General features: G+C 36.1%; 1 protein-coding gene across 1 annotated transcript in view; it reads right to left on the bottom strand.

Moving 5' to 3' along the window:
* Nucleotides 1-6,268: 6,268 nt before the first annotated feature.
* The window catches only part of TSHR (thyroid stimulating hormone receptor), a 52,844-nt gene continuing 43,335 nt past the window's right edge, over nucleotides 6,269-15,777 (bottom strand). The window contains exons 9-10 of the mRNA XM_063290185.1: nucleotides 10,515-10,703; nucleotides 6,269-8,119 (exon numbers count right to left, since the gene is read on the bottom strand). Of these exons, the coding sequence (XP_063146255.1) occupies nucleotides 6,697-8,119; nucleotides 10,515-10,703 (1,612 nt within the window). The 3' untranslated portion in view covers nucleotides 6,269-6,696. The remainder of the gene's footprint in view (nucleotides 8,120-10,514; nucleotides 10,704-15,777) is intronic.

Raw genomic sequence — 15,777 nt, 5'->3', positions numbered from 1 at the left:
CATAAAACCAAGATAGTGAAGAAAAAAATCCATAAAGAAGCTAGTCTGTTCTTGGCATACATTTCAGTGAAATTCTTGAGTCCAGCTTCTTTTCTGAATAGGAGCACCAGTTCATTTCTGCTTTGAGCGTTACGCCAGAAAGGGCTCAAAGATGATGATTTCCCACCTTTGTATTTGGTCAACGCGAAGCGGTGAATATACCGAATACTCCTGCCTCCCTATTTTCCCCTTTTGCATAGTATGTCTGTGTGTAATATTCTCCCATTTGTGTATTTAGTTCCAATAGTACTTTGCATCTTACCGTTTTTCTTTCTCTTGCTTCATTCTGTAGATCCAAAAAATACATTTTTGCTCTCATGGTACAACCCATCTTGTATTTAACGGAACAAATGTGATGCATTAATTTACATAATTTACTCCTCCGTGTGTTGCTGATTTCCCCATATTAGTATAAAGGACAGCTTTGCTCTTGGGGTTGGGGATAGGAGTCCTAACTTCATGGTTTGCCTGGGGCATCAGTTGCTGGCAGTTAGTCAAGGGCCACCACATACATAGGTGTTTCCTTTTTTGCATGACGGGGGGCTTAAGTTAACAAGGTGCATCTACATTTCAAAGATTAAAAAAAATGTTTTGGATACAGTTTTTGTGAAGCAGAACTGTAAATGATACTGTTTCATACATGGTGGATGTAGGAACGTAGAATCCCAGGATTCCAGAGGCAAGAATTCCAGGTTTTGTGGGGCTATCTTTATAATTATTTGGACTGCATTGGAGATACAGAAACAAGCATGTAAGCACCACTGCTTGCATTAGTATAACATGCTAGTATAGTATACTATGTATTTATCACAATGGAGTTTTTAAGCAGTTCTATCCTAGCCATGAAGTGTAAGTTGGGCTCTCTTTAGAGGAAAATACTCTGCATCTTTATTAAAGCTTTTAAAATTATCCTGTTAAAATAAACAGAACTATTAAAATGCTTTAATTTTGTCTTTTTCCTCTATTTAATTTTAAAACAGGGCTCTTTAATTTATTTGTAACGTTAAAATCTCATCATTTGACAAGTTCATCAAGAGCCTCTTTCACTTCAAAGGAAATAAAACTAACTGAAAATAGGCAGGAAAGTACACATATTCAGAAATAAGCATATCTACGCATAGTAGACTTACAAATTAAATCTTGATTATAGTTATGTGGTGCAGGTGGTAGAATCGCTATAGAGAATAGTTGCTATGGTTGTAACTAGTCCTGAAGTCAAGCATAATGCGAGGTACTAGAGACAAACGTCAAGGAGAACTGTTGCTGTTGCATGCCCTACTTCTAAGTTTCCCTGGGTGGCAATTGTTGCAAACAGCATGTTAATCTAACTAGCTCCTTGGTCTGAATCCAGGAGGGCTCTTGGTATGTTAAGTGCCCTGCATCCACCTTCCTGAGGCAGTACTGTTCTTTCCAGCCTCTAATTCAGCACAATAGTCTTACCTTTCCAGCCCCACCAACGCAACATTTTAATTGCAGTGGCTGGAATTCAGTGGCAGCTTTTATCTTGAAGCTATTTCACATTGATTCTGAGCTTCTGATCGGATAATTTGAAAGCGTCTTTATGGTAGTGAAACCACTTGACCACTTACTGTTCCAGGATGATGATGATGGTTCTTCAAGAGTATCACTAGGCCCTTCAGATCTTTTGGGGGTAGACCATGCATCATACGTTCCTTAAAAATAATGGCATGATGTTGCTATCACATACGGAGATGCCAGTCATTGGAGAGAGTATCCACTTGAATTTGAATGGCACTAAAGCAGCTGGACATTGGCTGTCTTGCGGGGGGTGGGGCAGGGATCCCTAAGTAAAGCTACATGCAGGAACAGAGTCTAGCCAGGTGTACTGAAAAGTTACAAACCAAATGCCCCATTTGTCACAAAATTCCTCTTAAACCTCAAAGTATCAACTACATAGTCTGATGGAGGCAAACTCTATGAATGCTATCTTTATGTCTGTTAAGCAGGACAGAGAAGGAAATACACGGATCTGCATAGCATTTATGTAGGTAGTTTATCTGTATAAAGGCACAAATAAGAATTATTCCTCTTTCATTCCCTACTCTCTTTTTTCCAGAATACAAGAAAACAATTATTTTCCCAGGTGAATGAACCTTTTCGGCTGTATACATATGATTGTTTGATTTTCCTTTAATAATAGAACAATACATTTTCATAGACCAAAAACTCATGAACACTATAAGGTAAAACACAATTTTTTTCAAAGTATGTTTGCTAGTGACTTCTGATAAACATGTTTCAGCTGGTAAGCACAAATAAGATACATATTGTTTTAAATCATTTTATCCATTTTATTCTTAACAAGTAATAAAGAGCAAAAATATTGTGGCATTTTTAAGGACCTCTTAGAGAACGCTTGAATTTATTTCATTTCATATGAGAATTTTAAAAATAAAAAATGTGATACAGACAAATCAAGAACATGTTTTAAAAACATGGATTTAATTAGAGTAGGCTTTTCCTCCCTAAAAGTTGGGGTTTTTTGGGGAGGGGTCTTTGTATTAGCACCAGGTTATTTCACTTGCTTATTTATTTCATTATTTTTTTTATTATTTTAAAGATAAGAATTATAAAATATTAATTTTAAAATATGTCTTTTTGATTGTAGATTTAGGAATGTAATTGTATTGAATGTTGGTCTTCTCCTTTTCTAGATACATAAAATTCTGTAAGCTCTATATTGTTTTATTTCATAGTGCCCTTGATAAAGGCATTGTCAGAAATGCACTAGACTCCTATATAATACTCCATCCCCATTTACAGTTTATATAGAAATGCATTTCATTTTACTAGTGAAGATTATGGTGACCCAGGGTCCTGTTTAAATAGCTGGTCCAATGCTGCTGTTGATCCCCAAGCCCTGCATAATTAAACTGGAAATGAACTGGGCAGCCTTTCATCCAGAGACCACCTTCTGACAGGCTTTAGAATACAGAACCCTTTAGAGGAGGCATAGCTATGACCCGTTCCTTAACTGTTCTTCAGAATCTGATCATGGGTTTATGGAATAATATCTTTTTCCTCAGTATACAGAAATTGAGCTTGGAAGCAAATCAACAAAACAATGCTTTTATCATTATTAGCTTCCTTGTAGGTGGAAAGAGAGCATATGAATTTCATTAACTGGATTTTAATCATATTTCTGTTCTTTCCATTCTGCTGCCTCTTGGACATTCAAGCAGTTGTTTTTGTTGCAGTGCAACATATTTGTTCTTCGCCAATTCCATGAGATAGTCCCATGAATCACTGTACAGTATGCCAGGGTCTTAAATCAGGGGTCTTCAAAATGCCCAGAACTTTTGCTTCCTGCCTCTCAGACACAAACAGAAGGATGAGTCGTCACATGAGCACAAACCACCCCTGGAGATTGAGGGTTCTGAATGTCATCTGATAAGCCCAGCTCTTTCCATTGTACCCTAGAAAAATTACTATGGACTCTTCTGGTTGCATTCAAGTGAACCTTTTTTTTTTGCCCTTAGCTTCTTGTGGAACCCTAGGATTCCATGGAACAAAACTTGAAAAATCCTCGCTTAGACAATAGACAGCTCTTGAATCTTAATTCATGAGGTGTGGGAGAGTATTGCACTGGCTGGGCACAGCATGCTGCCTTCAGCATAGAAGCTGATGTACAATCTAGATCCTTCTATAGAAAATGATAGAGAAACCTTTTACACTGCATGAAAATAAAGCAGTAAGACATTGTTTGAGATGCCATAGCTCTAATACTACTGAAGATCTGCACCATTAGCAATGAGGCTGTCTAATCTGTGGTATTTGTTGAAGACTTCTAATGAAGATCATCAGGCAATTGGCAAAATAACTCTTCTGCCAAGCCATGCTGATTCTTCCCCTTAGAATTACTATATACTATGTTAAATAAATTATGATTAACCTATTAGTTTTAATTTTTTGATGCTTTGGAATATTTGGCTGCTAAATGTTAGAACAGTGGCTTGAAAATTGTAGCCTGCGTCTTCAGCAAAAAATAGCCTCTTTATTAAATACATAGGCAAACAATTATGCATGGAGGCCATTAGCAGTTGAGCTGGGAAAGAAGGCGCACTTTATTGAACAGAGAACTGCATGTTTTTCAAGCCAGCAAACCTTGATCTGGTCTGCAGAACATAAGAGAAACCTCTCCTGATTTTGAGTATAAAGGAAAGCAAAAAATAAAGTTGCAAACAAATAAAAGTAGAAAAAAGAAAAAGAAAGCAACACTATTTATAGCAAAAGTACATTTCATTTAAAGTCTATTAAATGAACAAAGGTAGAACAATTATCCTCTGAACACTGTAAAAAATTACAAAGGCAGAAATATGCCATAGTAAGCTAAAAACAAACAAGGGCAAGAGATAAGCCAACAGATAATTATGAGTTAGATATTTACCATCTTTGCACAAAGGAAAATAATTATATCTACAGTAGAAATGATGTGGGGTTTTAAATAGCTTTCTAAAAACTGTCCATATAATCTTATCAGATTGTTCAATGTACAGTACATATTTTAGGCAGAAATATCAACCATAAAATCAGTTAATTATTAAAAAAAAAAACTTTTATTTAGGACAAAGGGATGTTTCATGGTTAGGCATACTGTTCGATTTAGCTTAAACTTCCTAAGCCTGTCATGTGGGAAAAGGGGATGTAGTTCAAAATATGTATTTTGTCATCTCAAAAGAGTTCAAGTAAGCAACTGTATGATCTCCTTCTAAAAGTGGCTATCCATTGCTGAGTGGAGTAAAAGAATTAGGATTTTTTCTTTCCTTTACAATTATAAACTTTATGAAAAGTAGGGAAAGAGTAATTTGATTTTGTAATTATTTTACTGTACTACCTTGCAACTGACCCTTCTGGTAAAATATGTAAAAATTGATTTGAAAGCAAACTGCATTTTTGATCCAATGATTACAAGGATCTAATGTCATCTCCCAGTGCATATGGTGGAAGGAGATAATTGTTATACACACACACACACAGACACAGTACGTATGTATGTATATGTATGTGTGTGTATGTGTATGTATATATATGTGTGTGTGTGTGTGTATGTGCCTGTCTATATATGTATGTGTGTGTATATATGGGCGGTGACAAATTTTATATATATATATATATATATATATATATATATATATATATATATATATATATATATATATATATATGGGTTAACAGATTGAGTAGGCAATCATTCAGGGCTAGGGTTGCATTATGAGAGATTGTGAAGGGCATACTTACAAAATGGTTGCAATGGCTTGCCTGCTCGTAAGTGGTTGGCATGTCCACTTACAAGACACTCATTTACCACAAGGAGAACTAGCTCCTTCCTACCCAAGATGCTCTCTACCATCCCAGTAGGACCTTTGTGGGACCCGAACATATTGCTGCAAATATATATGATACTAGAGACTAACACTTTGATTTTTAACATGCCACCTTCCTATTTAATTTAGGTCAGGAGAGGTATGTAGCCTGGTGGACACCAAAAGAGGTGTCTAAAGTTGATATAAACAAGGCTACCCTACCAAAATCTGTCTTGAGCTTTTTACCTTGTCATCAGTAATCTGAAGTGAAATGAACATTGATTTGGTCAAGTCTGTTCATGACATCAAAGTATTCAAAGCATAAAACAAGAAGACAGAGTTCTCCAAGAGATCTGAGCTTGGGGAACAGGTATTAAAACAGGAAATCTTGTTCTATATAAGCAAGAGAAATGGGATAAAAAATAACAACAAAAACCCTTGATCACATATTCACATACATAGTGATGAGATCTTCTGAGTCTCATGTCTGACCTAGAAATGAATCTTGTGGTGGTGGATAGCTTCATGAAAATGTTGCCCTGCTATGGTTCTGCTGCAAAAAATGCAAACTCCATGTAGGGCATTATTAGGAAAGAATTGCATAATATCCTTATACAAGACTATAGTGTAAACATATCTAAAACACTTAATAATTGATTACCATATCTTCAAAATGACTGGAAAATATATTGGGAAGACAATGAAAATGTTTAAGAGGCTGGAGCAACTCTTCTGAGAGGGAGGTAAATCTCTTAAGAAAAAAGGAGAAGAGAGTATGTAAATAATTGCTCATGAAGTGATAAATGAATGGGGAGGCTTTCTCTTTCCATGGTACAACCCAGGACCATCTAGTGAAGCTACATTATTCACAGCAAAAAAAAAAAGCACTTGGTCTTACAATGCATGAAGTTTACTTCTACAAATTGTACTGATGACTGCCAATTTGATGCCGTTAAAATATTACTGAAATTTATGAATGATAAGGCTACAATTGGCCACTGGTTCACATGACTATATATTACACTGCCAGTATATTTCTTAATGCCCATTCCTGGGGAACAGAGTGCTTGTTTAGGGATATACCATTGTCCTCACCCTTCTTGTGGATTTTCTGTAATAAATGCATGGCACAGTGCAAACCGACGGTTGAACTCAACAAGTGCTTGTTCTGATCCACTAGAATTTGTCTGATATTCTTAAAATTACAGCTTTAGATAAATGGCTCACAAGAAAGCAGAGTACATCTTAAAAATACCTACCATAGTGAAAAGAAACCATGCCCTTTATAATATGATAAGGATTTCTAATACAATATCATTTAAGCAGTGATAAGCTACAATATAGTCAGCTTACTATCTTCCATGGTTTCTTGAGTATGTAGTATCATTGCAGAATGGTAGCCTCCAAGTACACCACCAGGGTGACTTTGATGGCTAGAGAGATTCCGGACAACTTCACGGTTGCCCTTCTGACTGCCAGAGCCACTGCTGTTCTTGGGGGAGACTGTTTGGCCCCTGTAGAGTTGAGCCTGATGTTCACATAACCCAAATTTGCTAAGCAAGATGAAGATATCTCTTCGGAATGCTTTGGTAAAGATAGCATAAAGGAATGGGTTAGCACAAGAGTTGAGTGGATAGAACAAAACCAACAGAATTTTTGAGTTACTGACTGTTATCAAGGGTTTGTTTATAACAGCAGATAAGGCATAGAATGAGATTGGTGCCACACACAAGAAGTCAGTAAAAATTAGCACAGCCATCCTTTTTGCAATGACTGTGTCTTTGTCTCCTGACTTGTACTGGGGATTCTGTACTGTAATATAAATTTTAATATAGCAAGCACAAATGATGACAAAAGCAACAATGTTCAACAGCAAAATAATTATAATGTAAGCTTGATCTAAAGGTGTTTCAGTGTCCATAGGAAGACAGATGCTAACTTTTCCGTAACTACTGACTCCAATCAGTGGTAAAAGAGCAAGAAGGAAACATACCAGCCAACCACCCAACATAATAAAAGATGCATGCCAAAGGTGGATTTTTTTATCCAAGCGCATGGCAAATGTGATAGCATACCAACGCTCCAGGGTGATTGTAGTCAAAGTAAAGACTGATAACTCACTAGCAAAGACAGTAAAAAAGCCAGCTGTGCTACAACCAGGCCCAGTTTGCCAATCAATGGCATAGTTATAATACTCTGATCTAGAATAAAGATCCACTGAAGCAATCAAGAGAAGATATAATCCCATACAAAGATCAGCAAAGGCCAAGTTACACATCAGGAACCGTGGAACAGTCAACTTGTAATGGCTAGTGAGTAAGATAAAGAGAACAAAGACATTGCCCACAATGGCCAGCAAGTTTACAAACCACACCACTATCCTTAAAAATCTGTATCCCATTACATCTTCACAGGGGTTGAACTCATCAGGTGTTGGGGTGCAATTAATATCATCATTACCTGAACAGATAATGTAGTCATAATGACTGTCAAAAGTCATTCTTTTGATCTCTTGGAGGTTCTTGAGCTCTTCACCAAATCCATCTTCTCTATTGTTATGTTCTTCAAAGAAGACATAATAATGGGAATTTCCATGAAGGTCTTTAAATTTGGAATTCTCATCATAAACAGCATCAGTATGATCTGAATAATCTTCTGCATAATCTTGATAAAAGGGAGTCCTGAAGGTACTGGAAGATCTTCTCTTGCGAATGCTAATATTGTCAGTTTGATTACACAGCAATAACTCCAAGATTCTAAAAGAACAATAGAAAGCATCATTAATAAAATATGTAGCTTATCTAGATAAAGTGAATGAAGCAGTGGGGAATATTTATTGTAATCTAAGGCAACATTGTTCTGCAAAAAGTACAGAGTTCTGGCTTTGGAATAAAGCCACAATACTAAACTTTCTCTAATTATGATAAATGATTGAAGACTTGGATTTGTCACCATGCCTGGAGTAGGGAGAGAAAGAGCCACTCTTGGGGTTGGTTGGCTCCCTAGTCCAGCTGAGGCCGGTCTTGTTCCCCTTTGGGTGGCATTAGATGTGCCATTACTTGGATCTCATTACATTTTATATTTATTTATTGATATTGATATTTATGGATTAATGATATTATTTATGATTTTATTGAATTTTAAATTGTTTTATTGTGAACCGCCCAGAGTCCCCTGTATGAGGGCGATGGGCGGTGATAAAAATAGGATAAATAAATAAATAAATGACATTTTGATTGGAAGCTGGTTCTCTTGATGCTTATTGTTACTTTTGGGATTACTTTTTAAAGTTTTGAACTTGGTTCTCCTTCCAAATATTAAGGAGGATTGGGAGTAAACAATTGTCTTCCTGTTATTATTTTTGTACTAAATTTGAAGATATTAGCATTTTCCTACATGTTGAATCGGCTGATTTGAACTTTCAGCTTTCTGCTTCTACTTTCCCTTGGGAACTGTCTGCTTATCTCACTCTCACTTTGTGTAAACACATTTCGGAACTTTTCCATATCTTCAGCTTTTGCTGGTTAAGCTCCTAGGGGGCGCCATAATCTACTGCATGAGACATGGAAGATCCTAAACAGATTTTTTCTGACTTCCACCAAGATTTTAAACAGATTCTTTCTTACTCCTATCAAGCTTTTATGCAAGACATTCAGGACATCATGGAAAATATGAAGTCTGAAATGTGTCATCTGGTTGAGGATGTAGTGGATGAAATTGAGGAATTTAACAGTGATAAAAATGTTTCTTCTAAGAGTGAAATCAGGATTTCTATTGAGATGCTGGATGAAGACTGGATAATGGAGTTGGAGAAATTTAAGGGAGAGAGAGATCTGCAAGCAACAAGTGAAACTGATTTTCTGATGGAATGCCATGAAAAAGAAGGGGTCATTATGTATGGGAGGTTTTCTGAAGAGAAATTGGATTTTTTGAGGGGGGAAGTTGAGTTGTTCGATTTCTTTATGAAAAAAGCTCTGTGTGCATTGTGGGGATATGTAAATGCTCTGGTTTATTTTGAAGTGGGATAAGGGTTGAAGAATGCTTATCTGGATTGCTTTTAGGGTTTGGCTGATGTTATTTGTCTTTTAGGATTTGGATTAAGGATAAAAAATTTGGATTGGGGTAAAAAAATTGGATTAGGGTAAAATGGTTTTAGGTTTTTGGTTTTAGGTTTTGGTTTTAGGTTTATTAAGACTAAGATGATTAAAATTGTACTATTAAGTATAATGGCAGACAATTTATGTGCTTTTTAGTTTGATTTTTAGTAGTAGACAGATAGTAGACAGAAATGTATAGAATAGTAGTAGGAAGGGAATCATTAAATATGTGTTATCTTTTGGGGGGGGAAGTTGTTTAGGAGGTTCATACGATTTTTAAAAAATCTTTATTTCAATATAAGGGGAGGGAGTAACTGTACTTAATGATTTTTATAATGTGACAAAGCAGAATGATTTATAGAAATAATGTGATTTCGGTTTAATATAGAGTAAGAGATTGATTATGGAAAATTTTTGTATATCCTTGCTGTTAAAAGTCGGAAGTCACATCTTTCTGTAACTTTGAAAAAAAGATCTCTTGTTTTTTCACATCTTTTTAGTTTTTCTTCTTTTTTCATCTTTCTCTTGAAACTTAGTAACATTCTTATTAAAAAAAAAGAAAGCTATTATACATTTAATTATATTTCAGTGGTATCACGCTGTATTTGGTTTCATTTCTATTTATTGTAACACATTGGTATGCTGCCTTTCCTCTATAAAATTCATCAAGACAGTTTACAGTAAACATCATACTTCAGAACAAATGCAATCTAAATCTAAGTTTATTAAATTGGAGCAACCATAGAGTATAAAATCTACTTTAAAGGAATTCAAGCAACATTTAAAAATGATGACAATTTAGTCCAAGGTGAAGAGGTGGACTTCATCTGGCACTTAAATAAACACCATCTGACTTTCTGTAGAGAGAATTTGAGAGTCTGAGTGCCATTACAAATGTTCTCTCTCATTTGCCTCACTTCTAACCTGGAGGAAGATTGAAGAAGTTTCTGCAAATACTCTTTCTATTGTTGGGCAGGTTCATGAGCCAGAATAAGATTCCATAGATAGTTGGATTCTAAACCATTTTGAATTTAATATAGATTGTAAAATTTACCCCTTAGCTTTCTTCCAATTCTTGAAAGCACAACAGTGACTTGGATATGACAGAGCAGCATAAGTTAGATAAGGAAAAGAATTTACTGGGGGGAATTTCTTTAGAGTCCAGGTATTTTGAGCCATCAATTCTTTCAGGTTTTCTAATCCTCTTGCTGGAAGCGTAGTGATACATGTCTGGGAGACATCACTGAAGACATATCCAGAGGAAAAATTAAGGACAATGAATAATGTCAGATTCCCATAAAATGCTTCATGAATCTTTATATTTATTTAATTATATACCCTACAACTGTGAAATGTCCTTAGAGCAACTAAAAAACACAGAAACTAAGAGCAACATGTAGACCTGAAACCTAAGTGGTTTTGTTTATAGCTAAAGCGGTTTCTTCCTAAATACTAGATTCTGGGCAGAAGCTAATCTACTCCTGTACTAGCCTGCTGGACTTTAGGATTTGCCCTAGAGGCCCCTCCTCTCCATACCATCATCATGAGTTGTTAGCATTTTCTCTACGATCCACCACTCTGGCATGCCTTCACTCTGTTGCCTTGTGTTGCTTGACTCCCTCTTTGTCCATCTTTTAGATAGAAATGCACTGGGTTTCCATGCCAAGGGGCAGCTGACATCCAGTACTGTGGCTGTTTTTAACTGGCAACATATTTCAAACTTTTGCTTGACTTACTATTTCTGAGTCGCCTTTGGCCTGTTGACTTACAATCTGAAAATTTTAAACTTCAAAATAACATTATAACACAACTAAGAAAAAACAGGAGAACCCTCCCCACTGCTTTAAAGGAAATCAAAGTTAATAAATTCAAAATAATTTGCAAGCCATACAGAACAATTACAAGAAAAACAATCCAGCTCAGCTGCAAGTAAATAGAAGTCACTCTGAAATTGCAAAATGCATCTCTCTTTTTTTCAAATGAAAAGAACTCAGATGTCTTCACATTTGTTAGTTCACACCTTCCCCCTTTCAGCATCTTTGGTATTTCATTACTGAGATTGGAAAGAATAATTGTTTAAGACATTATATAAGACAGTAATATTTTTAGCAATGTATATTTTGTACTATATTAAATCTGCATATTTTTAAAAGTTATCGCTATTGCTATTATGTAAACCATCTTTTAAAATGACATTCATTTTTTTTATTCAATTGTCATCATACTTTACCACCAAGAGCTCCAGGTAGCATACATAGTACTTGCTCCTCAAATTTTACCACATAACCACAACCTTATGTGGTAGATTGGGCCAAGAGTTTTTATGGTGGAGGATGCAACTGAACCTGTCATAGTCCAGTGACTTGTATCTCTGCCAGAACATCCCAGCTGTATGATTGGCCCACTCAGTTTTGCAAGAAAAAGATCAAAGAAGCAGATTCCTTCATGAGGGAAATGTAGGAACCTGAAGCTTGTTTTCATCTATCACCAGAGACAGACTTGAAAAAAACTTAATTAAACTGGAACAGAATGTAATTATCCTGCAACAGGTATTAAACAAAAATTATATTTGAAGATGTGAAAGAGAATGGCAAAGGGAATACAGTGAAAAATGTGACCAAATTATTCTTTGCATCTTGAATTTAGTAAATTATATTTTTAATGCAAGTGAACATATAGGAATTGTATTACAGCAGTCTTTTGAGGGGGAAGTATCTGAGCATTTTGGCTTTACCTCCTCAGTGGCTGACTAGGTGGAGACTTAAGGATTCAATTTATACCTTCTAGGCTGCTATTCTTTTAATCTGTATGCAGGTCCCCATTAAGTATATAACAGGCCCTCTCTGCTCAGACTGTAACCTAACGAGACAATCAAGCGCTCCCCCAGAATTTGTCAGTCCACCGCTTTGATTAGAGGAGATGCCGTGCCTTGATTGCTGCCCCATTTTGTGAAACAAAGTGGTATCACTAATGCTGGAGATTTCTATCCACGCTACGCTGCAGAATTCCCACCCATTTTGACATATTTGCTGTTATTAATTCTGAACTTCTATTATTTATTTATTTATTATCAAATTTGTCGCCGCCCATCTCCTTCCACCGGAGGGACTCTATCTTTTAACAATCTGCTGTTCTGTAATTTTTGTGATTTTTTTTCTTTTATTTTATCTTTCCAAACTGCTCTATAATCCAATGAAAAAAAACATACACATTTACAAATAAATAGCTGTATAATTCTGTTTATGAAGTGCCAACAAGAAGCTCTTAAATAAGACTTTGCTTAACTGATCACATTGACATTCTTAAAGGTTCAGAAGGATCCAAAGTTCTCAAGCCAGTTTTCTTAGGTGCTTCCGTGTACAAACCAGTACAATAATAACCCCGCTAAGATTAATAGTTAGATGAGCAAAGCAGATGCTTCATATTTATTGGATGCATTCTGTTCCCAAGTATATTTTACACAGCCTGTAAGGGGCTACTAATGTAAGTTATTCCTTTCACATTCCATGATTTCATGCTGTGGAATGTGAAGAAGTGCACCTTCCAGAATATTAGTCTTTAGTATAAATATTAATACTCTCATCTGATGTTTACACTTTTTAAAAACACAACCAGAATAGTGGTTTCGATGTACAATGCTGAAGCCACTCTGACCATCCCAATTTAAAAAACAAAACAAAATTAATTAAAGCCATAGTGATTTGCTTTGACAAGATGTAAAATTTGCATGGCTAAGTATAGCCTGAAAATTGGCATGGTCAAAAAAGCTGCATTTTGTGGGTCACAAGGATGTTGGCAGGGCTGCGTGAGTTCCTTTGGCAGGATACAACTTTTGATCCCTGCTCTAGGATAATCTAATGGAAATTTCTTTTGGAAAGGTATAACTGCCCAAGAATTCAGTTTCTCTTCCAGTCAAGCTCTGAAACTGACCCAGCCTTTGCTTGATCCTTGTTGCTTCTCTAAGATGCTTTGGCACCTCTGTTCTAGTGGTGCCTACTAACCGTGCCTGATCTAAACCTCCTGGAACCAACTTCTCACCCAGAGACAGAGAGAAAGCTTTGAACTCAGCAAGGAGACTGCTCACATGTGTTTCAAGAGGGACTCGGTACAGATGATCCTTGTTATTCGTGGTTCCACTAATCATGGTTTCACATTTCCGTGATTGCTAAAAAGAGACCAGATCTCAATATTTGAGGCACTGATTTTTATATATCTGTTTTTTGGCACGGTTATTTTATGCATGCAGAAAATGGTGGAAAGGCTTTTGCACATAGGTAAAGTACATTTTCCACATAAGTAAAGTACATTTTCCCAAGGTCTTGTTGTCCACAGTTTCTAGACTGGAATGTAACCCTCACAGATAATAAGGGACCTATATCTGGTTTCTGTAAATTGAGATCCAAAGTAACGTGTCAAGAATATAGCCTAGGTTCTACCCTGTGCAACATACCAACTGCACCTTAAAAAATCCCATTAAAAATGTGTTTGTAACTCTACCCTGTTTTTCTGGAACTTCTGTACCTATGAACTTTTCCACATCTTTTCTATATGTCTATCCAATATTTACTATTTTTCTCTAGGAGTCTATCAATTTTGCCTTAAGTTTCCTCCTTTTAACCGCTTCCTTTGATCATGTAGCTGTCTAGTTGCTGACATTCTCCTGGCATCATTTTCCTTGCTATAGCTGATAAATGCTGTTTCCCCTTTCTCTTTCTTTTTATAATTTAGATATTCAGAAGTAGTTAACCAATCCACATGCTTGAAAGAAACATGTTAATCACATAATTTTTTCCTTTCTGTAAGTGAATAATTGCTTCTGCATTGATTATACAATCAAGTATACTTACTGAATGAAATCTGTTCTCCATCTGAGTTTGTATGCTAATTCCCAAATAAATTAGTATTTGTATGTGAATGTTCAATAAATTATTTCCATTTTGATGGAAAAGTGTGAGTCACCATGAAATATGCCAGATCTACTGATGTTAGAGAGTTATTTAACATGTCACAAATGTGGGCTGTTTGAATTTGTGTATATGAAGTTTGTAAGTTTAAATAACATGTGCTTATATAATTACAGAGAAACAGCCATCAAATTCAAAATGAAATTTATAAAGACTTCAGTGTAATAAACAGTGTTTATAATACAGAGTGTTTATACAGAGAAACAACCATCAAATCCAAAAAGAAATGTTATAAATACTTCAGTCTAATACACAAATTAGAATTTGATTCTTTGAATTATTTTTATTTCTTGCATAACTGTGACTGTTATATTGAAGCTTTGCCAGTATGAGAATGATGGCTTCCTTAAAATGTTGTGTTGTCTCTTGTGTTTTCTTATATAATGCTCCCTTGTTTGTTATTGCATTATTTTTTCATTAATTTATGCCCTTTTAATATGATTAAGAGTTAATCCTATAGTCCTCAGGAGGGTTTCCTAAGTACCACAAAATTTGGTAGATATCCTACTTTGTGAGCAAAAAAGCATAGAAACAGAACATTTATGTTGAAAGGGGACATTTGGCCATTAAGTCCACCACCTGCTCAATGCAAAAATCCAAATTAAAGCATCCTTAACAGGTAGCTTGTACAGCCCATCCAATGAAGGGGAGCTCACTACTCTTGGTAATTGGTTCCACTGCTGAAATATTCATCCTTGGAAATTTCCTTCTAACCCCATTAGAAGATCTTGGTCCTATTGCTCTTTCACTGTGCTTTCATGATGGTGAGAAGAAAAAGGGTTTCCAGAAATGGACTTGGAGGGGCTTGGGATAAGCTGGATCCCAATGCTGCCATTTAGAGGTGATGCAGTTTACTGCAGATTTGAATCAGATACTTCTATTAAATTCTTTCATAAGACTATCCACCTCCTAGAAGGTTGATGGTCCTGTCAGAAGAAGCACACAATAAATAATAAAAGTTAAGGCTTCAACCCTCAGCTACACCTTGGCACTTGTTCAGCAGCGTCATTAGTGCTTAAATCTCTTTCCTGTAGGTGACACTGGATGGGAAAGGACAGCCCTGAGACTACCCCGCATTAAATTGTGAGGACAGCAACTCATTGCTGAGGTGTGGTAGAGCTAGGCTGAGAGGACATCACAATTTCTCCCAGCTCAAGTTTGGGAGGAAACCACATTAACGTGACTGTCAGGAAGAGCTCTTAGTCCAACCATCAGTATGATGAAGTAGTGCTGCTGTTCAGCAAATCAATGAAAGTCATTGATAAAAGAATGGTTAGGCTGACCAAACAGGTGAACACCAAAGGATAGTTAGTAGCTGAGGATAAGAAGGAGAAGAGGAACTAAAGAGGCTGC

The sequence above is a fragment of the Candoia aspera genome, chromosome 1 (assembly GCF_035149785.1).
Source record: "Candoia aspera isolate rCanAsp1 chromosome 1, rCanAsp1.hap2, whole genome shotgun sequence".
Classification (NCBI taxonomy): Eukaryota; Metazoa; Chordata; class Lepidosauria; order Squamata; family Boidae; genus Candoia; species Candoia aspera.
The sequence above is the reverse complement of the archived record's forward strand: the minus strand, read 5'-3'. Positions and strand labels throughout refer to the sequence as shown.